The following is a 22,927-nucleotide window of genomic DNA, read 5'->3' on the forward strand; positions in this document are numbered from 1 at the left end:
AACATTCACCACAGTTTATGTTAACAAGCACCTCCGTGATAGAAAGAAGTATATCAATTAGTAAACAATCTTCATACAGGAAGCAAAAACTATACCAGGGGTGTGAACACTGTAAGTTTTGGATTATAAACTCTCACTTAACTTGTATGTTTGTTTAGATATTTTATTATTTTTTTAAAGTAATCTCTACATCCAATGTGGGGCTCGAACTTACAACCCTGAGATCAAGAGTTAGTTGCATGCTCTACCCTCTACCGAGGCGGGCAGGCACCCCAACAACTTGCATTTTTAGAATAAACTGACACCTCTTCATTGGTAACTTCTAACTATAAAGTCATTTTCTTTTATACTGTCCTCCTTTCCCCAATATCAAATTTGATTGTGAGGATGACTCATTATCTTTCCGGGTTTTAACAAAAAGCAAGTCAAAATACAAACAGAGGTTAAAAACAAATATTTAAGCATGATCGTGTTTAGAGATATCTGAATCAAACATGTTAGGTTGAACTTACCCTTGCCAGAGAAGTTCATCATTCGCAAGGTCCTGCCAAACACATGAAGCTAAGCAGAGGTCAGTCGCATTCAGGTAGGACAAGATGGTAAAGCTTAGCTCAGGGGGCAACATTTCCAAATTAATGAATCCTTCCTGTTCTTTAGATTTCCGTGCCTTCAAAAGATGATATATATCAATGCCTCCTTGGACTTGTTTACGATGACTGGTGTTAGAAATGTTGTTGGCAGCCATCCTCCTGCTCTGCTCTCTGCTGAGGTAGCCTTGCTCACTATAACCTTCTTGCTGTAGCTGCTGGTTTCTGGCCACTCTCCACAGCCCCTGACCCATCTGCAAGCCTGGGAGAAAGCCAGAATGTAGTAAGAAGGTTAACTGTGACACGAAGCATTAGTCTACCACAATTAACATTCCTCATTAAAGCACATTAAAAGGAGTGGTATATTACAAAGAATAGCTGGAACATCCTAAGTACAAAACTTGGACAGAGAAAGTTGCAGAAATATTTGATTTGATTTGATCATCACCTTTATCCCAATTTGCTAGCTACTTTTAAAGTCCATAGGTGACATAATCATTTTTCACATGGTAAGATTTAAAAGTTACTGATGTCCTAAAGACTCTTACAAATTATAATTATGTGGACTTATGGGCCAGTATTAAATACAGCTCTGATCAGAGCACAGGACTTTAGTTAAAAGGCCTCTAGACCCTGCTTTTTATCACAACTCAGGCAAAGCTAAGCTAGCCCCTTTTAACCAAACTCCCAGATGCATAACAGCTGTGAAACAGGCTTTTCCTTTAATTCTTGCCAGTCTACACTTAAGTTGTAGACTGTAATAAAATGTAACATAGGCCCTGAAGTCTAATTCAGAAACCTTATAAATTAGACACCTAGAACTCCATGATAAATAGCTTAGTAATGACTATTTGGTTTTGTTGTTTCTTTAAATAAAAATCATAATTTAGACTAATTTTCCAGTTCTTCTCCATATAGCCCTGTGGATTCCTCTGAGGTACCTGGGAAAAGGTAGAAGAGAGTATACTCTAGCCTCCTCTACCTTCATTTGACCTCCAACCAGAGTGGCCCTACATTTATCTGTTTCTGTTAAGAAACATTGGCCTGTCTAGTATACAAATATTAGGAAACTACAGGCCTAGACTTCCTATTTGATCTTGGCTTTAAACTAAGTAACTTTTCCTAGGCAAATAAATTCATAGAGAAACTTGAAATCAGGAAGAGCTTTTAACTAATATAGATAGCTCCATGATTTCTTTTCCAAACAAAATGTTCTTGTTTTATAAATCTGAGTTGACTGACTACTAAGTGTGTGCATGTAATTTAAAAATTGGGAGGGACTGATTTTCATATAAAATCATTAAAATAAATTTCACAGCATAGCCTATCTTTAAAGTAGCTTTAATTAGCTGTTTATAATGAGAACTAACAAAAAAAGAAAGAAAGAAAAAAAACCCAGGGGTGACTAGAAATTTTAAAAATTATTAGGAATTTCAAAGAATGTCAAAGATACTATTTTTCCTGTATTTAAAAAGGCATTCTCCACATGTATATTTACTGAGTTACTGGCTATTATTTCGATAATGACCACTGTAATGGGTTACTTATTGATCAGAACAGAAAAACAGTTCAGGATAATTTTTCACTTTTCTCCTTTATAGTGAACTGCTTGGAATCCCAAGAGCTTAAGGTATAAAGTGATGGCGGGGGGGGCGGGGGTCAAAGAGAAGGAACATACTAATAATTTGTAAATGTGGGGAAATTTATTTTTACAAAGAAACCATAAAAAATTATCTTTCATCCCTAAAATACATACCACAATAATGGCAGCAGTTCTTAAATTAGTGATTACGCTATAATAATTAAATTTGTATTTTTAATATAGGATATTAAAAGACTGAAAAAACAAGCCACAGAGCCAGAGAAAAAAATTCAAAACATTATCTGACAAAGGACTGGTATCTAAAATATACAAAGAACTCTTAAAATTCAACAATAAGAAAACAACCCACTTAAAAATTTGCAAAAGATCAACAGATGTCTCACCTAAAAAGATACATAGGTAGTAAATAAGCATAGGAAAAGACACTCCACATCATGTGTTATTCTACAATCTCAAATCAAAACGACGAGAGAAATACTACACATATATTAGAATGCTTGAAATCCAAAACACTGACAACCCCAAATGAAGGCAAAGGTGTGGGAATGCAAAATGGTACAGTCACTTTGGAAAACAGTTTGGCAGTATCTTTTACCATGTGATCCGGCATTTGTGATCCTTGGTATTTACCCGAATAAATTGAAACTTTTGTCCACATAAAAATCTGTACACAAATGTTTGTAACATCTTTAGTCTAATTACCAAAACTTTTAAGCAACCAAGATTTCCTTTAATAGGTCAATGGATAAAGCGTGGTACGTTCATACAATGAAATACTCAGAACTAAAAGAAATGAGCTATGAAGCCATGAAAAGACACGGAGGAAACTTAAATGCACATTACTAAGAGAAAGAAAATGATCTGAAACGGCTACATAATGTATGATTCCAATTATCTGACATTCTGGAAAAGGCAAACGACACAAAGAATAAAAATGATTAACAGAAAAAATAAGGAATATCAACAAAAATTTGTAAGAATTTTAAATTTGCTGAATGTTTAACATGCCATGTCACATTACAACTTAAGTATAATTTAATTGACACAAATTTAACATTTTAAGATTCAAAATCATAAAGAAAGGTATTTATTTCCATCATGGCTATTTCCCTGTTTATCAGAGCAAGAAAATACCTAGAAGCACATTGCTTGCTAAGGACATTTAGCATATCTTGTCCTCTTTCTTTGATGATTACACTTATTTTTCTCTTTTGTTTTTGTACCACTAAGGTAAATAATACAACATGGTAACTATAATGTTTGAAGTTTCAAGATTTAAAGCATTTAATATCAATTTCTGTGTATTTCCCCTGCAGCATCTTTCTGGTTAAGCAGCTGTTAAGCAGCTGTTGTTATTCTCAGGGATGTTGCTAGGGAACACAGAATCAGGGTGATTTCCCTAGGCTCTGGACTTTAATGGGGATCACTTAAATTGAGCACTGGATAATGTGATTCAGAAAGCATCCGGCAGGTAGAAAGAGGTAAAGCTAGCAGCTGGCTCTTGGAGGGGGAAAAAAACTTGATGGGGAGGGTGGAAGTTCGAGGTTCATGTACACATAATTCAGACAAAGGAAACTGCATTTTCTATTTTCCTACTGATGAATACTACCACAAATTGCCCTTTTGGAATGTTCCATTCCCTTTAAAGCAGTTGTTCATACTGGGCAAACCACTTGAGGAAGATTAATATCATAAATTTATGCTTTGGGGAAAGGAAAGGGTGTTTATAGAGTTCCATCCCCATCCTTCTTGGGGTAACAGGGATGTGGAATGTGGGTGGAACTGTCAGAAAAGTGATAAAACTCTCAAAACGACATGATATCCACAGCAGAAGCTATATAGTAAGTCAGAGTGAGCACAATGTTGTGGACTCTGAAATTGAACAGACTTGAGTTTAAGTCCTGACTCCACTGGTTATTATTTACAGGATCTTGGGAAATTCAAGTGTTAAAAGCTTTAGTTTCTTCATCTGTAATGTGATAATTTGCATATTACATAATTATAATATCTATAGTTCAAAAGGTTGTTGTATTGAATGAGATAATGCATATAAAGTTCATTCTACAGCTACGAAAATGTTAGCTATTTGTTTGTTGTGACAAGATCATATTTTCATAAAATGAAAATAAGAACTTTAGTACAACTTAATGATACTTCAGTTGTCCAGATGTTATGCCTGCTGAATAAACTCATTTGTTCATATTGATACACACAATTCTTCATCTCCTTTAGTTACATGATATTTCAGCCATTTACCAGCATTTGCTCATAAATGCAATTCTTTTATATTGATGACCAAACCAACCAACCAACCAACCAACTAAACCCCAACCTGAAAAACAAAAGCGCCTGTATTATGTTCCACGAAAAATTTCAAACCTCAGCAAGTCTTATAATAGTGCCAGTAACAATGGCATGAAACAGATCCTTGTGTTATTATTAGTAATGTGTCAACATCTGGCTCTAAAAGATATAAAATATGATAGAATTTCATACTGGGGTCTTACATGATTTCAAAATTCTTGAAAATATGTGTCTGAACTGAGTCAATCAAAATCTGACTTCAAACTATAAAATCTTCAGATTTCTTATCAAAGTTTTAATAAAATCTTAGTATAAAGATTTTCAACATTAAAACATAACATTATAAAAGATACGGTACTCTGTCATTTGTGCCAGGAATTCAGTCCAAAAAATATCAAGCTCAATAGTGTAATCACTGAATATACAGAGTTTCAAATTGAAAAAAATTAAACACAAAACAGTTTTTTTTGTATTTAAATAGTTTTGTTGTAAATATGGCTTTTGTGATGAAATCACTGCTGATAATTTGTTCATTCAAAACAGGTTGACGAGTATAGATACTTCTAGGAAACAATACTCTTATAAGAGCACAGTTAGTCTAGTTAATGTACAAATAAAAGAAATACGGTCAATTCTTGTAATTCCTGGTAGTTATGTTCTATAGTCACTACAGTGAATTAGCCAATACTGAACCATCATTCCTAGGAGATACATGGGGTTAGGTTCCTGCAAGCTTCTGGCCACATTTTTGCCAACTAATCAATACATAATCTTGTTTTATGTGTGTTTCTGTTTAAGTACACCTTGTTTAATATACACTGTTGAGTCATTAACATTGAACTCACCAAACCTGATCAGAGCTCATCTATCAGGCATTTTCTCTCTAAAGCACCATCACAGCCTTCTTGCACTTAGGATGCTACACAGTACTTCAGCAGTGAGTGTGGGGCCATTTTAAACATTGAAATCAACAACAAAAAAGCACAAAAATGTAAAAAATGTGCCACTAAATAGATTACAAGAAGGACACTTGTTTACAATATGAGAGCTAAAACAAGAAAGCAGAGCACCGCCCTCCTTGACCTTACATGAGAACAGCTCGTCAGAGACACAAATTTTCTACAGGCCTGTACGTGTCTGAGAATGACTGTGAAAGTGCTAGGAATATTGATTTGGGGGATAAAAACATAAATTTTAGTGAGGAGACTTCACAAATACAAAATCTGCAAATACGGAAGTTCGACTGTAATTAATACTATTTAAAATGTCCCATGTCTTTTCCTCCAAATTTGAATTTATTTTGTTTAAAGTTTATCAAGTTCAAAGAATTTATAAAATTCTAAGGACCTTCAAAATGAAACCAAAGATATTTTCTCTTGGTTTCCAAAGTCAGAAACAGTGCTTTATTATTTCTCATTCGATGGAAATAAAATTTCATAATTATGTAGGTTACAGAGGAGAAATTATTCTAACAAAAATTCCATGCAAGATTTCAAAGTTGAAATTCTTCCCCCCAGAGAAGAGAAAAAATTATGGGGAAAAAATCAAGGCAATTAGGATGTTATATTTTCTTATTTTTCAGAATGATAATGATAATTATAAACAAAGATTTAGATACTATTTAGTAAGTTTAAATTTACATTTTACAGAGAATGATTAATGCAAAATAAAATAAATCTCAAAACTCCTTTTTAAATGGTACAGAGAATCTCAAATAAAGCAACAGCCAAACATGCAAATGAATATTATTCAAGAATTTCTATTTTCCTGGAGTTATGCAAACAAGCCTAACAATTTAGATAATTTTGATCATTTTAATACAGTAGGCAAGCAATGCTCCCTATTATCTCAGAGCTATTATATTCTGTTTTCATGTAAGGGCCAAATATTTATGTTCGATTCTGTACTACTTGCAAATGTACTCATACATAAGTACGTGTATATGCAAATGTCTCATGTGGGTAGAAGACTCAAAAACCTGGCACTACTGGTTATGGGATGGGTAACCCAACTGAACAGCTTTGAATACTCAGTGGTAATGTGGATAAATATGTTACATTAGCTAAAAGAGACAGCTATTTTATTAATTTGATGTCATGCATAAGGAATTTTGTATTTTTGTTTATTATCTTACATCTCAAATTTAACTTTGTGTTCCTAAAGTCCTATGCTACCATGGCACAATATCTGGGATAACATAAATGGAAATTTACATGACTTTAGGAAGATTCCAGCAATTTTCAAAAATAAACAAAGTCTTTGAAAAATATTTATCAATAAGAGTGCATAAAGCTTCTTGCTTAGGTAAAGGTCCATTTATGGAGCAAACAGACACTATTACCTCTAAATGATCTGTCTCACCTCTACCTGACAACATTTTAGGCATGTTACATCCAGGGTTATTATGCATATATGGTGCTTTTCCTTCTGAAAAGCTCTTTCAGTATTAGATAGCTTGATTTTAATAGTCTAAACTCTAAAATTATTTTGATTCATGCTAACATGATTTCAGGGCCAGGTCTTAAGCTAGGACTGGGATAAATACAAATGGTAAGGTACCATCCCATTAATATGAATCGTGAGATGTCAATTAGACAGTAATAGATAAAAGAAGTATTCTAACTTAGTTTTGGAAAAATCTTTTATAGTCAACTCCTAGCTTCTTGTTAAAATTTTAAGATTGAATATATATCTTTAATCACCTTTCTTTCCTATTAAAATGAGAGAAAAGAAATTTTTTAAAAAGGGAAAACTTAAGCCTAAAAGAGGGACAATAGGCTGGTGAGTAGATAAAACATTTCAACAGATTCCTGTAACAAAAAATTGGAAGGAGTAGTGGTTACTAACGAAGCCATGAAGAGGAAGGAGAAAGATAGTATGGAATAGTGCAGAGAATTAAGCTGAGCCCTCAAAAGGCTTTTGGGAGTCCAAAACAGAGTGTTAAGTATGGAAATAATTGAGAGTAAAATAAGAAACAAAAATCAAGGGATTACTGAGTCACTGTTTCCATCTTTATACAATAATGAAAAAGATTAGCCTCTTTACAATATTTATGAAAATTAAATAATATGGGATGACAGACCAAAAGCTATTCCTCAACATACATGCATCAAGTGTCTAGAATGATTAGGCATATACTCTAACCCTTTTCCCTTATCCAGGTTGAATGAAGAAGTGTTTCCTGTAAAGAAACTGAACCCTAGAGAAAAGACTCCCCTTCTCTTCTAACATTTGTAAGTGGCCCAGCATAATGGCTATCAACCCAACCATCCCAAAGCAAGGGCCACCAGCTCTATACAGATGCATACACCCACAAATCAACATGTTATTGTCTCAAAGATCCAGTGTTCAATCACTAAAGTGTGGCTAAAGCATTTGCACAAAGATTGCTTGGCTTATTTACTGCTGATTTCATCCAGTGACTCTTTGGCAAAAGTTAACAAATTAATTTTAATCTTAATCTACTAAACAAAATCATAAACTCTACATATCATATATTTTTGAGAGTTTGCTTAGAGAAGGAACCAACTGAAGCTCTGTAACATATAAATATGGCAAAAAGATACATCTTTCTACCAACTTTAACCTTTCCAATCTCCTTGGGACCCTCCGAAGGGCTAACTAGAAAATCCTAAGGCAGTGTTTCTTAAATGCATATTATGAATGGCCAGTGAGCTAAAAAAAAATCAAAACAAAACAAAAGCAATTAGATAATGTCAAAAGGGATGTTAGGAGCTATTATGAAAAAGCTCCTATTGGTCAAACCTAGGACAATTTGAGCATCAAAATAAAAATAAGGACAGTAATAGATTATAATTCATCGCAAAAAAAAAAGGATTCATGAGTTTACACTGAGGATCAATAAATACATAAATAAAGGAGAAAAGAAAGGTCTCCTTTACAGTAAAATGTTAACTAATAAAGATAAAAGGAATAAAGGGTTAGAAGAATCATTTTATAATCATTGTGGGAAAAATAATTTGGGCAAAAATTATGAATGGAAGCTGGATCTGGAATCTGATTTAGAATGGAATATTCACAGCATCTCCAAGTATCTTCTCACGTATTACTCTTTAATTACCAAAAATTATGAAGATAGTTTTTAACCACATGATCAAAACATTTATCAGTTACAGACGAATGGACTACATATGCCTCTGGCCATGATACCCTGAGAAGGGCACACCATCAATTATGCAGTACTCCAGCCAAACATGTGTATGTAAGTTGAATCTAAACATGAGGAATATCAGAGGAATGAACCCAAATGGAGTCTGTAAAATGACAGAATTTTTTATCTTCAAAAATACTGTGAAGCCAAAGAAAAGCTAAGGAATAGTTCAAGGACATTTTTGGGATATCTGAAAAACTAGACATCTGGGCTGAAGATTGGATAAAATATTATATCAATGTTAAATTTCCTGAATTTGGTAACTGTATAGTGGCTGTATCACAGTATATTCTTGTTCTTAGGAAACACACTGAAGTGTTAAGGCATAGTATATGCAACCTAGTCTCAAATGGTTCAGAAGAATAGTAATATCTATCTCTATATAAAGAGAGTGATAAAGCAATGTTGGAAACATTTTCAAATTGATGTATCTGGGTAAAGAGTATATACTAGTTATTTTTATTATTCTTACAACTTTTCTGTAAACAGATATCTGGTGTGGAATCCAAGCATGTAAATTGGAAAAAAATTCTTTGTTAGATGTGCGTGCAGTTTAAAAATTACCGCTTGAGAGTTTAGTGTAATACACACTGAAAATCATCACTAAGGAAATAAATGCCCAGCATTATGCCTTAAGAGAAGTAGGAGACTCCTGTCAAAGAAAATATCAAAATAGCAAGAATCATTTTTGCCATTTTTGATAGGAATTTTTAAAGGATGGAGGAAATTTTTTTAAAGAAAGTTGGAAAAAAAATACCCCCTTTAACTCTTTTTGTGTTCATATTTAAGGCTTGGAATTCCCGGCTGTGTTCCCTCCTTCTGTACATAATATTACATATGTAATATTAATAAAAATATTAAACAATAATATTGTTTCTGTACTATAAACCACCATTTAATACTTTCTCTGTGCTAAGCACTCTTTAAATATGTGATCTTTATATATGATCTCGTTTTAATACTCATTAACAATCCTAATAGGTAGAAATTATTATTCTAATTCTATACCTGAGGAAACTGTGACCCAGTAGAGGTTAAGCGACTTTGCCTGAGATCTCCTAGCTCGCAAATGTAAAATTTAGGATTCAAACTTAGGTCTGAGCCCAAAGACTTTATTCTTAACCACCAAACCTTATGCCCAAACTGTTAGAGCCCACAGATGGCAAAGGCAATCTACCATCTGTTTTTTCATCACTGGCTCTCATCTCTTCTTTCTCTGTCACTGCTTATTACCTCCATTGTTGTTCCCAGCTGCAGATTCTCTTCTCACGGGCTTTGATGTGAAAAAAGATCTGGCTCAAACTCCAACACAGAATCTGATTCACCTATAGTCTGTGGTCTTCATTTTCCTCATCAGTAAAATAATGGATAATTCTTTTTTAAAAGATTTATTTATGTGTGTGGGAGGGTGCAGAGGGAGAGTGAGAATCTCATGCCCAGCACAGAACCCCACATGGGGCTGGATCTCACCACCAGTGAGATCATGACCTGAGCCAAAACCAAGAGTTGGATGCTTAATTGACTGAGCCACCCAGGTGTCCCAATAATGGATAATTCTTATCCCGCGGGACTTAGAGGGGCTAACATTTAGAGAACCTAGCCCACAGCAGGTAATATACAATAACAGGTAGTTTTGTATTCATCTCTCAACCCTCTTTAAATAATAACCTTATGTTGCCTTTTCCATTTCAGAGTACACCCAATTATTTTGGATTTAATTACCTGAGTTGTTATAGTCTTGCTTCTAAATTTCATTAATTTAGGATCTGTGAAATTTGGGGAAATGCCATTTACCTCTGCTAGGAGAAAAAAAAGCTAGTAAATATATAAAGTAAGAAGCAGCAGCTGACTTCGCCTAGATTTTTATATATATAAAACCAAAATTTGGCAAGTAAGGTCAAGTACTTAGTCATCAGTCAGGGAGAACACAGATACCTTTTTAGCACTTAAGTACTACCATCATCTTTAATCACGATCAATGTTTCCAGAAATGAAAACTTCAAGACTTCATGGGAAGATTCAACATGTCAAAGTTTCTTTTGGCAGTATCACAAAATAAATGTCAATTAATAAGAGGAAATTTCTACTATAGATCTTTAGAACACCAGTAATTTAAATCTTAAAGTGTTTTATGAATAGGTTAATTTTTTAGATCTTTAAAATCAGTATTATAATTGTTGAGATTCATATTTTAAGCATATTGATTATAGAATACTAATATTTACTCAAACATGTTCATTACGACAATACTTTTGGAACTCACCTATCATGTCGTGTTTTTTTAAGTTTATTATTTAATTTATTAAAAAATAAAAATTTTAAAAAGGTATATACACACAGACCTTGCTTTACTACACTTCACAGAATAGTTTAACGAATTGAAGGTCTGAGGCAAGCTTGCATCAAGCAAGTATATCAGTGCCATTTTCCCAACAGTATTTGTTCACTTTGTGTCTGTGTCACATTTTGGTAATTCTCGCAATACAAACTTTTTCATTTCGTATTTGTGATGGTGGTCTGTGATCAGTGATCATGACTTACCAAAAGCTCAGATGATGGTTAGCATCTTTTATCAATAAAGTATTTTCTAATTAAGGTATGTACACTTTTTAGATATAATACTATTGCACACTTAATAGACTATAGTATAAACAACTTTTATATGCATTGGGAAACCGAAAAATTCATTTGATTTACTTTACTGTGGTGTTCAGTTTATTGTGATGGTCTGGAACCAAACCCTCAATATCTCCTAGGTATGGTTGAATAGGGGCAGTCCTTGCTTTGTACAGTATTGTGCTAACTATTAATAGTGACCATGGGGCTGTGCAAGGCAAGGGCGCATCTCTAATATGCTTATTTCAGTTAACATGGTACCATGCAAAGTACGAACTGACTATAAGTACTAAGATGAGGAACTGATTCCACACAATAGGCTACATGGATAAATCCAGTACCAAACGGCACCTTAGATCTATAAAGAGCTCCGTAAATGTTTGTTGAGTGAACAAATGGATGAATGGTAAGCAATGATTAAAAAAAAAACTGATTTAGATGAAACTTGACCTAAACTTCACGTATCTTTTAAAAATTAATTCAAATTGCATCATGAACTTAAATGTAAAGCATAAAATTGTAAAACTTTTTCTAAAATTCATAGAAGGAAATCTAAGGCTTTAGCACTGGGCAGAGTTCTCAATCTTGACATCAAAAGTATGATCCATAAAAGAAAAAACTGATAAGGTGTACCTCTATAATCAAAAACTCACTCATGTGAAGAAGATGAAAACACAAGTTATGTACAGAGTGACAGAAAATATTTGAAAATCTCATATCTGGCAAAGAACTAGTATCTAGAATACATAAACAACTCTCAAAACTCAACAGGAAAGAAATAAAAAAATTCAATTAAAAAGAGGACAAAAGACATGAACAGACATTTCACCAAAGAGGATATAACAAATGGCACATAAGCATGTGGTGACATATTCACCATCATTACCCAGGAGGGAAGTGGGTATAATCATAAAAGGGTAGCATGAGGGATCCCTGTGGTGTCTGAGCTGTTCAGTATCTTGACTGTGGTGCCAGATACGTGAACCTGTGTAGAATTTCATATACCTATTTATATATGGGAGTAAAAAAAACAAAACTAAACAAAACTGGGGGAATATGAATAAAAAAGATGGACTGTATTAATGTCAATGTCAATGAGTTGTGATAGTATATTAGTTTTGCAAAATGTTACCATCCATGGAAACTAGGTAGAGAGTACAAGAGATCTCTCTGTGTATTTCTTCAAACTGCATGTGCATCCACACTTACCCCAAGAAAGGGGGGACAAAATTGTACACTTAAAATGGGTGAATTTTATGGTATGTGAATCATACCTCAATAAACAGCTATAAAAAATTATCAGGGGTGCCTGGATGGCTCAGTCGGTTGAGTGCTGACTCTTGATTTTGGCTCAGGTCATGATCTCAGGGTCCTGAGAGTCAAATAGGGCTCTGAGGCTCAGCAGGGAGTCTACTTGAGGTTCTCTCTCCTTCTGCCCCTCCCCTTGCTTGTGCTCGCTCGCTCTCAAATAAATAAACCTTTAAAAATTTTTTAAAAATTAAAAAATTAAAAAAAAAATAAAAACTTAGGAATCCTTTCTGACTTCATGGAATTTACCATATAGGTCAAAAGAAGAATGATCAAGGAATACAAACCCTTAAAGATGCAAATCCTATATTTTAACTATTTACACAGGCTGTATCAATAATTGGTAAAGGTATAAATGTTAAAGAATTGGTATTAGTGTGCCTCCTCCTTGATTTAAAAAAAATGTAAATGCAAAATACATTAAAGAGAAAATTGGTATAATTACCTCATTAAAAATCAAAGTACATAAACTAATGTAAATTAATTTAGATTGCTTCAACTAATATTGTTTTTAATGTATAGAAATAATGACTCATTAAAAATTTTAAAAATCAGAGTAAGTTTTATCTAAATCTCCTAAATTCTTATATATCCTCATTTCTATTAAAATAACAGCAACATTAATAATAATATTTTTATTGTGCATCAATGTAATAATTATTTGGAAGAGCCTATTTTTAAAGTATTCAGGCGTCTTTGGTTTTTAGAATTTATCTCTAGTTTTACTATGCTGAGATTAGAGAAATGTAGGCTATATGATGTCTGCTTGAGAAAAATGTTTAAGTTTTTTTGACACTGCTACTCTGGAGGGTGAATTTAAAGTTATAGCTCCAAATATGCCATTTGCTGTGTGACCTAGATATTTCAAACAAGGTTCTGTTTCCTATAAAGTGGGGGAAATCACTACTGTCTATTTTACAGGATTGCTGTAAGCCTTAACTGAGATAACATATATAAAAGCATCTTTTCTTTTTTTTCAAGATTTTATTTATTTATTCGACAGAGATAGAGAAGCCAGTGAGAGAGGGAACACAAGCCGGGGGAGTGGGAGAGGAAGAAGCAGGCTCATAGCGGAGGAGCCTGACGTGGGGCTCGATCCCATAACACCGGGATCACGCCCTGAGCCGAAGGTAGGCGCTTAACCGCTGTGCCACCCAGGCGCCCCTATAAAAGCATCTTTTAATTGATAAAACAGTATGTAGGTCCTGACTCACTTTTTCTTCTTATGCAAAAATCCAAGAAACAGCAATACTTTTCTGACATGATTTTAGAGGTAGTTTTCTCATTTTTAAAAAGTGAAATACAGTTTTAGACAAAATGAATCTGGTATAACATAGCACAATGACACTTTCATCTAAAGGCAGTGTACATTAATTACCAACAACTATATTAGTCACCAATTTATTAAAGTTTCTAAGAACCATAACACTTTTCTATCCAGTAGATGGCTATGTTTCTAAAATAGTATTTTTGACTGTATTTGTAATGTCTTGTTCTCTTTTCAAGAATAGAATATTTCCACAAATGCATGAGATAGGATTTATTAATAGCTGTTGGTATGTCTAATATAAAGCTTATCTGTAAAATGTTAAGCAACTTCAATCAAAATGTCTCTAGGTAACAAATTAAACATCAAATAAAATACTATTCTATTAAGAGAAAGGTAACTGCACTAGTGCTTTTAGTAATTCCTTGGCACCAAGCATTCAAATAGCGCATGCTGTGGAGACAACTCTACATAATGAAGAATGGCTTACATACCATTTAAGTAGAAAATACACACAGAAGATGGGAAGAACAGAAATGAGTCTGGGGATCAAAAGCAAACCAACTACCTAAGTCTCTTCCTGACCAAACATGTTAAATCACCAGTATGGGAGGATTGACATATAAATAATCTAATTAAAATAACTCATTATAAAATTCTTCAGTAATTCTTAAACATCTGAATAGTGGAATTTTGAGTTAAGATATTTGTTATCTCAGATAAAGAGCTAAAATGTGTGCCAGAAGTGTTCTCTAAAATGTTAATTTTATTAAGACTTAAAGATGAGGAAATTCACTTACTTTTATCTTTTTAGAGATTTTCAATATTTTTCAATTAGAAAGTAGCAACTAGATTTTGATTATTTTAGGTTTTAAAAATCTTTAAATGATGTGATATTACTCAATGGCATAAGAACATGAGAAATTCTGTGAGAAAATATTTTCTACGATACATTTAGAATCAAATGGGCAGCCCAGCATTTATTTCCCTACTTCCAAAAGAACAGACCACCAAAGTAGTTTAGAACACACTAGGTGGAGAATTTAAAAAAAAAGAAAAAAAAAAAGAGAGAGAAGAAAAAACCATGATAACCAATCACACCCTTAAAACTGAATGGCAACAATTGTAGAAAAAGAAGGAAGGGTAAGCCCACAAGGAGGTCTTTCTAAGGAGAAAAGGGAAATAGCTAAGTACTAAAGGGTCACAAGGTATGTTAAACACATAAAAAAAACCCCACTCATTAAATTTAAAGATCTGGTCCTGCAAGAGGCAGTTTGTGTTACTAAAAAGCATACCATTTGTAGGGTGGTTTTCTTTTTTTAATTCAAAAGATTTACAATATTACTTTCTGAAGCTTTTTTTTTTCCAGTTCTTTAATTTGATTCTATAATGAGTGTTACCAAACGGCATTTAAACAAATGCAAAAATTAAAATGTGTTATTTAAATGTAACCAAAAAAGCTGAGAATTTTAGCCTTATTTAATTTTTTTGGCTTGTTTTGCAAGAAATGTTCCACTGTTTTAATCTTTAAATAAAATAAATTTATCATGCTTCTCACCTGTTTTAACTTTTAAAGTAAAAACATTTATACTTCTCGCCAGCATTATTGTTAATCACACTGGTTCTTACTTAACTGCACTATTTACTCGAACCCCGTGTAATCAGCAACTGCCACAGCAGCATATCCCAACCCACCTCCTCGGGGCACACCACACTCAATGCTCACTAACCAAAATGGCCATTCCTTTGAGATTTGAGGAATTAAAAAACAAAGCAAAACAAAAAGTGTAATTCTCACTGAATAGCTTTTAGACAAATAAAACAAGATATTAAAATATTGAGGGCAGCCTGAATATAAGGAAAATCAGAAATGAGATGAGAAAATTTCTAGTAATGACAAGAGACAGACACAAAACCTAGATTTGATTCAGGCTCCTTCTCTTTACTAACTGTATTGGGAAAGTCACTTAAATTCTATGTCTCAGTTTCCTCACCTGTAAAACAAGGGTTTTGAACCTGATGATCAATCCCTAAGGTCTCTTTTAGCTGTAAAATTCTATGATTCTATAAAAATTAAATGAGAAAAAAATCCTAAAAAAAAAAATAAATAAAATGAAGAGGTGATGGAGGGCTGTATGTGTGTATATAAGCATCTGTTCTTTCCAACTCTTTTCCCCTATGCTTATGACTAAACCTAATGCCTAAACTTGAAACCACAGATATCTTTTATCACCTCTATGTCACTAAAGTATTTGTCCCAAATACAATGTAAACTTATTCAAATCGGGATGTTTTAGTTTTATTATAGAATATATATCAATAAGTTTGTCAGAAAAAACAAAATGATGAGAAAGAAACGGAATACAAATTCCTAAAAGTGGATGTATTTCATCAAAGTTGTTTTAAAATAGTAAAATAATTCAATGAGAAAGCAACATGAGTTAGATGTATATTTCATAGACTTCAGGATTAATGATTTTGATGCATTAATCACAGGCCAGCCAAAGGATTAGCCTCAGTTTCCAAATTTGAGTCAAAATGTAGAAAAAGTAGTTGTACATAGCACTTGGATAACTAGTAAATTGTAAAATCATAAATTTGAATGACTAACTTCAATGCACTGTGATCAAAGAAGATAATCTCTTGGGAAATCAATGGTTTTATATTGTGAAAAGAGGAAAATGGCTCTTTTAATCTACACAAAAGCACAGTAAACACACAGAAATTCCCTATTAAACTGATCATATATAATAATTTATAATGCATGTTTAAGCTTATTTAGCAGTTATTATTGCAAGGTATTTTGTGGATGGAAGTGTTTCAACTGTGTTATTTTCTCAAGCATCTGTTTAAAATTTTGCAAATATATAAGGCCCAAAGTCACATTCGTTAATTGGCATAATGTACTATAAATGAAATATATAAACCTGACAGGGAATCTCAATTTAAAAGCCAAACTTATAATTTGAGAATTGACACATTTAAGTTGGTGTTAAGCACTTAGTTATAAAAGATAAACCTGAATAGTACTTTACTAACAGGTAAGGCTTTACAGCATCTTTCAAACCTGAAAGAAGCATATGCAATTTTACCGTAGATCATAGTGTGACAACAAGCCCTGAAAGCCTGTACCGTTAATTTGTAAGAAGCCTATGTGATTCACTGGCAAAAGCTGTGCTGGGGATGGACAGCCAGGTGGTACCTGCCACCTAAAAATAATCCTGAAAACAGACATGAAAAACACACTTCTAAGATTCACCTCTCCCATTCTTATTTGATCTCACACCAACACAAAGACTGCCAATGACTTGCATTCTTTCTATTCTAGAAAAGCATTACCTCTAGCTTTTCTAACCTCTTTCCTTCTTAAGAGCTATCCTTGCTCATGTTTATTTTGGTAGTGTCAACCATATAAAATGGTAATGGGTAAGGAATACACAATCATCAGTTGTGATATGCTTTGCTCATGCAGATCCTACTCAACTTGAAAAACAGAATAAAATTTTTCCTTCATTCTCAGATCTGCTCAATTTTGTAAACCATTTTCTTAGGGGGATAAAAACCCTCCTATCTCATAAATATGGTTTCCATACTATAATATTAAAAGGAGAAGGAAAGTGGAAATGAAAAACATAAATTAGCTTCACTTTGCAGTAACAAAATCATGATACATTGATTCGGAGAGAAACATCTAGGATCCTTGAAAACAAAAATTCAATTTGTTAAAACAAGTAGACTCAGTTATTAAATTACTAAATACATACAGAACCTAAAAATTAAAACAAAAAACTTCAGTGAGGATTGGAATTTATGTAACTTCATCTAATAATATTTAATAGGAACACCTGACATACAAGAGAGTAGAGACCAGTTCCAAAGAAACAAACAAGAGACAAATTAAGAAGTTGCCACATTTGTAACACAAGTCTGATGGCTGAAGCACCTGTCAAAGCCATTATGACCTTAAGTAAAAGTGTTTGCATTCATATTACCGAAAAGTAAGTAAAGAACCGAAAACTGCCTATGCATCAAGAAAACACTCTACCTGAAAAGCAACACTTGGGCTAGAAAAGAATAATCTTTGCCATTTCTAGGCTTTATTTCATAATGAGCCTGGGACACCACCTGAGGTCCCAACTTAACCTATACTCCAGTGGCCTAGAAACACAAGGAACACACCTACTCCCGCCTCCTGATACAGATTCCACATTTTAATAAGCCATTACGGCTGTCACTCAAAATGCCCTGCACTGCCATTGGTCCCAAAGTCTTGCTGGTTGGCAAGTTTCTGCCAACTGGCAAACACTGGTTGTCTTTATTTTCGAGAAGAAAAGTAAGGGTATGCAGAGTAAAGAGGCACGAGCTCTGAAATATCTTGTACCTGAGCGACCTGCGATCCCCACCGCCGCCGCGACGAATCGGCCTCTGGGCGGGGGCTTTTAGTCAAGGAGAAAATGGCTCAGCCGGGAACTGGTGCCCAGGCCATGGAGAAGCCGGTTCAAACTTTACTTGTTCACGCCGGTGGAGGTATCAGCGGTGAGAATACCAGAAGCAGCACAGGATCCCTTGAACTCAGCGTACCTCAAGCTGCAGCAGCCAGAGCTGCCGACTGTACGACTTTTGACGTTTCCTATTGTTGCCGGAAGTGACGTTAGGGTTCTGAGCCTTAGAGAAGAAGCATTTTTATCCCCGGTGCTTACGATTCGCTATAGATTCCCCGTTTCTCACATCCCACCCCGAGCCACTCTAAGCATCAACACTAGACAGACTTTTAAGCTGTAACTTGGGATCGGACTGGCCGATGAAAAGCCTCTCCGCGGAGTCAGTCTCCTCAGTGGTCTGGACAAACGTGGTGTGGAATCTGCAGCGAGGAATCGTGAAACACCGAGGAGCCGGCAGCTTTGAAGGTCTTCCCGCGGCGCGTGGCGGGCTTCGACCCACTGTTTAAATACAAACGGTCGACTCGAGGGGTGCGCGGAGGTGGAAGCGTCCGGCCGCAGCGACTAGCTGCTGGAGGCTGTGCTACGGTGGCTATCTCTGGTCGCATATGCTACCTCCCCTTCTCCCTGCTGTGTGGGGCCAGAGGCCTTCGGGGCCCTCTTCTTTGCTCGGCGGCTGCTGGGGAGGCTGGCGAGAGTGTGCCCCAGGTTAAGCAGGGGAAGCCTCTTTCTGCTGCCCTTACCGAAACCGCGGGCGGGAGCGAATGATCAGGTCTGCCTTTTCATCCTTTTAAATCAAATGGAGGGAGGGAATCCCTAGGTACGCCATGCCTGTGTACCCAGCTGGTATAGCCTAATGATAAACAGCGAAATGGGAAGAATCGTGGCAGCTAATTCTCTCAGTTTAGGGTTAGCGTTGGGAACTTACAGACTGATTCCTTCAGTTGGAACCTATGAGCTGAGGAAAGATACTACTCCTCCGAAATGCTGACTAGAAGGAAGAGGTGAAAGTAGTGAGTTTTCCTTGCTTGCATTTCCCTGGGTTGCCGTATTTCTCTACCTTCTAGACAACTTACGTTTTTTTCCCCTTTCTGCAAAAAAATCGATCTTGGCATTTTGATTCCGAAATTATGGGTACACAAGACTATTTTTCTAAAATTATACACAATTATTTTATATTCGTGAGCAGTTTTATATGTGAACATAGCAGTCCTACTGAGCTCTATTCTTGTCCCGTACCCGCTTTGTTTTTCTCCCAATTTTCTGTTTTCCCTTTTCCAGACCTTTCTACCTGTTAGATCAGTATTTCCCCTAATATCTTTTGAGAAAATTTCATAAACTTAATTTTACCTCATATCTACTCTATTTTTGATACACGGGTTTTCGATAATATCTTAGTGTTGTAAGGTATGTCGCAAACTCTTAGCCATGAACCATAATCATTAAAGTCAGCATACTTGCTTCATTCTGAAGAAAAATCACTCTGAGTTCAATGGCATTTCATTGGGAGGCATCATTTAAGACCTCTAATCGCAAAGAGATTGAGCTAGATTAAAAATCGTAAACTGCTATTGTATACTCTTCACAAAGTCTCCCCAGGATAAGTTCAGTGTAGCAGGTCTGACTTGCAGAGAGACCTCTCTGGAGGATGCTAGGAAGCAATCCTGAGTCCATCTTAATAGTTGAATCTGTGCTACAAGCGGAGTAATGGCTCCTTTCTCTTAATTTCTTTTGATAAGGGTTGTAAGTGAAAACGTTAATCAGTTTTTTAAAAAATAAGTTATTTTTCATTTCTGAAAGTACTGTGCTAAAATGTGCATAACTTGTAGATTGTCTTCTTTTACTATCTTAGTTTTAGTGTTTTCCAATTTTATAGTAGATTTAGCAAAGGCTTTCATGAAAATGTAGAACAGTAGCTGTCATTTTTTGTATAATACTCACTTTTTTAAAATCCCTTTATTTTTTCTATCCTGTTTTATTACTTATCTCCTTCACCTACAGATCCAACCTGTACTTGTATCTTACTCTTCTTCAAAATATTTATTCTGCTGGTACTGAAGAGGATGTGTTCCAAGGACATACTTTGTTGTCAGAAAGTCCATTATCAGAGGTAGAAATAATATGAGACATTGATATATGTTCCAGGAGTTCAGAGAAAGGAAAGATACCATAAAGTGTTAAATAAAACAAAATTACATGTACTAGAGACATGGAATATACATTTGGAAGAATTAAAGTCTGTGGAGGGAGATAGAATTTATATTAAAGTTTTAGAATGTCTTAGGAGGAAAAGGTACCCTTAGAAGAATCATCTTAAGATAGGTGGGTCTGGAACTTAATACAATGCTACATTGGCCAGTGGCAGTACCCAAGAATATATATATATATATATATATATATATATATATATATATATATATATATATATATATATATATATATATTTTTTTTTTGCAGTTACAACCAGATTAGTTCCCACTTTATCTTTCCCAGGAAAGTAAAGGCTGGTCTTGGGAAGTCCTTTCTTACTGCATCCCCATTTCTATCTATTCCCTAGTCATCCTAAAAGTTGTTAAATAAGGCTTATTTTCTTGGCCAATATTTTGTATAATGTTATTTCAGGATCACTTCTTTTTCTTATTATCTCCCATTTGGCAGTACGTGAAATTCCCTCTGCCTAAAAATGTAAATATTTAGAAGTAATTGATTAACTGAAAAATACTGAAATCCATGCATGAGTGTATAAATTATACTCAGTAACCTGTTCTTTACCATGTTGCTAAAGGAGAGGAGTCTTGGAACAGGAAGATGCTGTGTTCCTAAAGAGGGGGGAAAGCAGAATTTGGTGGCTAGGGCCTTAAAACAGAAAGCCTACTAAATTTAGGATTTGCAAATTGCTGACCTTATTACCTCTAGTTATGTATAAATACAGAGAAAGTGTTTAAGGAGGTATTTTGTGTCCTGGGTAACTGCTAGAATGTTGACTGGGGGAAAAGATTATACTAACCCTACCTGATTTATGAATTGTTCTGTTTTGTTTTTAATGTCAATGACTTCATTTTAAAGGAGCTTCATTCCCAGAGGATTCATTATTCAAGGTATTGTTATATATTTTCCTTCTATGAAGTGTCCATGGACAGTTACAAATAGATCTTTTTAAGTGTATTACTGAGTGTTGCCTTACTGATTGACTAGACTTACAGTTCAGAAGCCTTTTAGCTCTTTCTGGCGAAGATTCTTAACCATTTATTTACCTATCAATATTTATTCATTATATGAATCTCTTTTGGGAATGATCTTTGAGAATCTAATGAAAGCCCTACACCATACAGTGAATCATTTAAAAATATAATTCCATGGTATTTTCTTTGGGATTTAAAAAATGAACTATTTTATTTAAAATTTCAAATATCATTCCTGTCTTTTGGTGCACATATACATACCATACTGTTTCGTACATATATTCTCTGGAGTCGTATTCCCATTTCATAGGCCCTGTATGTGTCAGCTTTAGTAGATATCACCATAAAGTTTTCTAAAATAATTGTACAAATTTACCCTTCCAGAGCATTGTGTGAGTTTCAGATGTTCTACAGTTTCACATTTTGGATTTACTTTGGAATATCCTAATGATAAATAAGACTGAATGTCTTTTCACATGTTTATTCTTTTGTTAAGTTCTTCTTCAGGTCTCTTTCCCGTTTTCTATTGTCTTTCCTTTTCTTATTGCTTTGAAGGAAATTCTTTACATATTCTAGATATGAGTCTTTTTGTTGGTTTGATACATCGGCAGCATCGTTTTCTCTCAGTGGTTTATCTTTTTACTCTTTTGAAGGTGTCTTTTGATGAACAGAGTTGCTAATTTTAATGTGGCTCATTTTAACAGTCATAAGATAAGAAATCTTTCTCTATCTGAAGATCAAAGATATTCTCCTCTATGATCTCTGGCAACCCTGGTTGTCTTACATTTTATGTTTAGATCTTCAACAAACCTGGAATTAATTTGGTAAAAGATGTGAGGTACCATTTACATCAAGGGGTCAAGATTTATTTATTCTATCTGGATATTAAGTTGACACAGTACCATTTATTGAAAAAGACCATCCTTTCTCCAAGGCTAGTCAGCATCACCTTTGTCATAAATCTAGTGTCAATATATGCATGGTTTTTTTCTGGACTCTTCTGTTCCATTTTTCTATTTGTACATATTTTCACTAATTCCAATTGTAACTTTATTTTTTTCTTATAATAATAATATTTTTTATTATATTATGTTAGTCACCATACAGTACATCCCTGGTTTTTGATGTAAAGTTCGATGATTCATTAGCTGCGTATAACACCCAGTGCACCATGCAATACGTGCCCTCCTTACTACCCATCACCAGCCTATCCCATTCCCCCAACCCCTCCCCGCTGAAGCCCTCAGTTTGTTTCTCTGAGGAACCAAATGTAACTTTATGAGTCTTGACGTCCAGTGGTTAAGTCCTCCAATTTTGATTTTTATCAAGATTGTGTTAGTTATCCTTTATCTTTTGCATTTCTGGATACATTTTTGAATCAGCTTGTCAATCTCCATTAAAAAAAAAAAAGCCTTGAGAGATTTTTTTTGGGTGGGTGGGTGGAATTCAT

The 22,927-nt window shown here is 34.5% G+C and overlaps 2 protein-coding genes across 6 annotated transcripts in view; one reads left to right on the plus strand and one right to left on the minus strand.

Annotated features, from left to right (window-relative positions):
* The window catches only part of FBXO8 (F-box protein 8), a 51,084-nt gene extending 32,593 nt beyond the window's left edge, over positions 1-18,491 (minus strand). The window contains exons 1-2 of the mRNA XM_045799421.2: positions 18,238-18,491; positions 513-849 (exon numbers count right to left, since the gene is read on the minus strand). Of these exons, the coding sequence (XP_045655377.1) occupies positions 513-841 (329 nt within the window). The 5' untranslated portion in view covers positions 842-849; positions 18,238-18,491. The remainder of the gene's footprint in view (positions 1-512; positions 850-18,237) is intronic.
* Positions 18,492-18,507: 16 nt separating this feature from the next.
* The window catches only part of CEP44 (centrosomal protein 44), a 29,119-nt gene continuing 24,699 nt past the window's right edge, over positions 18,508-22,927 (plus strand). For 2 of the 5 annotated variants that reach the window (XM_045799419.2, XM_045799420.2), the window contains exons 1-2: positions 18,508-19,067; positions 21,362-21,393. The gene's annotated coding sequence lies outside the window, so the exon portion shown is untranslated. Of the gene's footprint in view, positions 19,068-20,296; positions 20,406-21,361; positions 21,394-22,927 lie in introns of all 5 variants that reach the window. The other 3 variants (XM_087866585.1, XM_087866587.1, XM_087866586.1) reach the window with 3 other exon arrangements.

This window comes from Ursus americanus, chromosome 13 (assembly GCF_024610735.1).
Source record: "Ursus americanus isolate L20-20 chromosome 13, mUrsAme1.1.p, whole genome shotgun sequence".
Lineage (NCBI taxonomy): Eukaryota > Metazoa > Chordata > Mammalia > Carnivora > Ursidae > Ursus > Ursus americanus.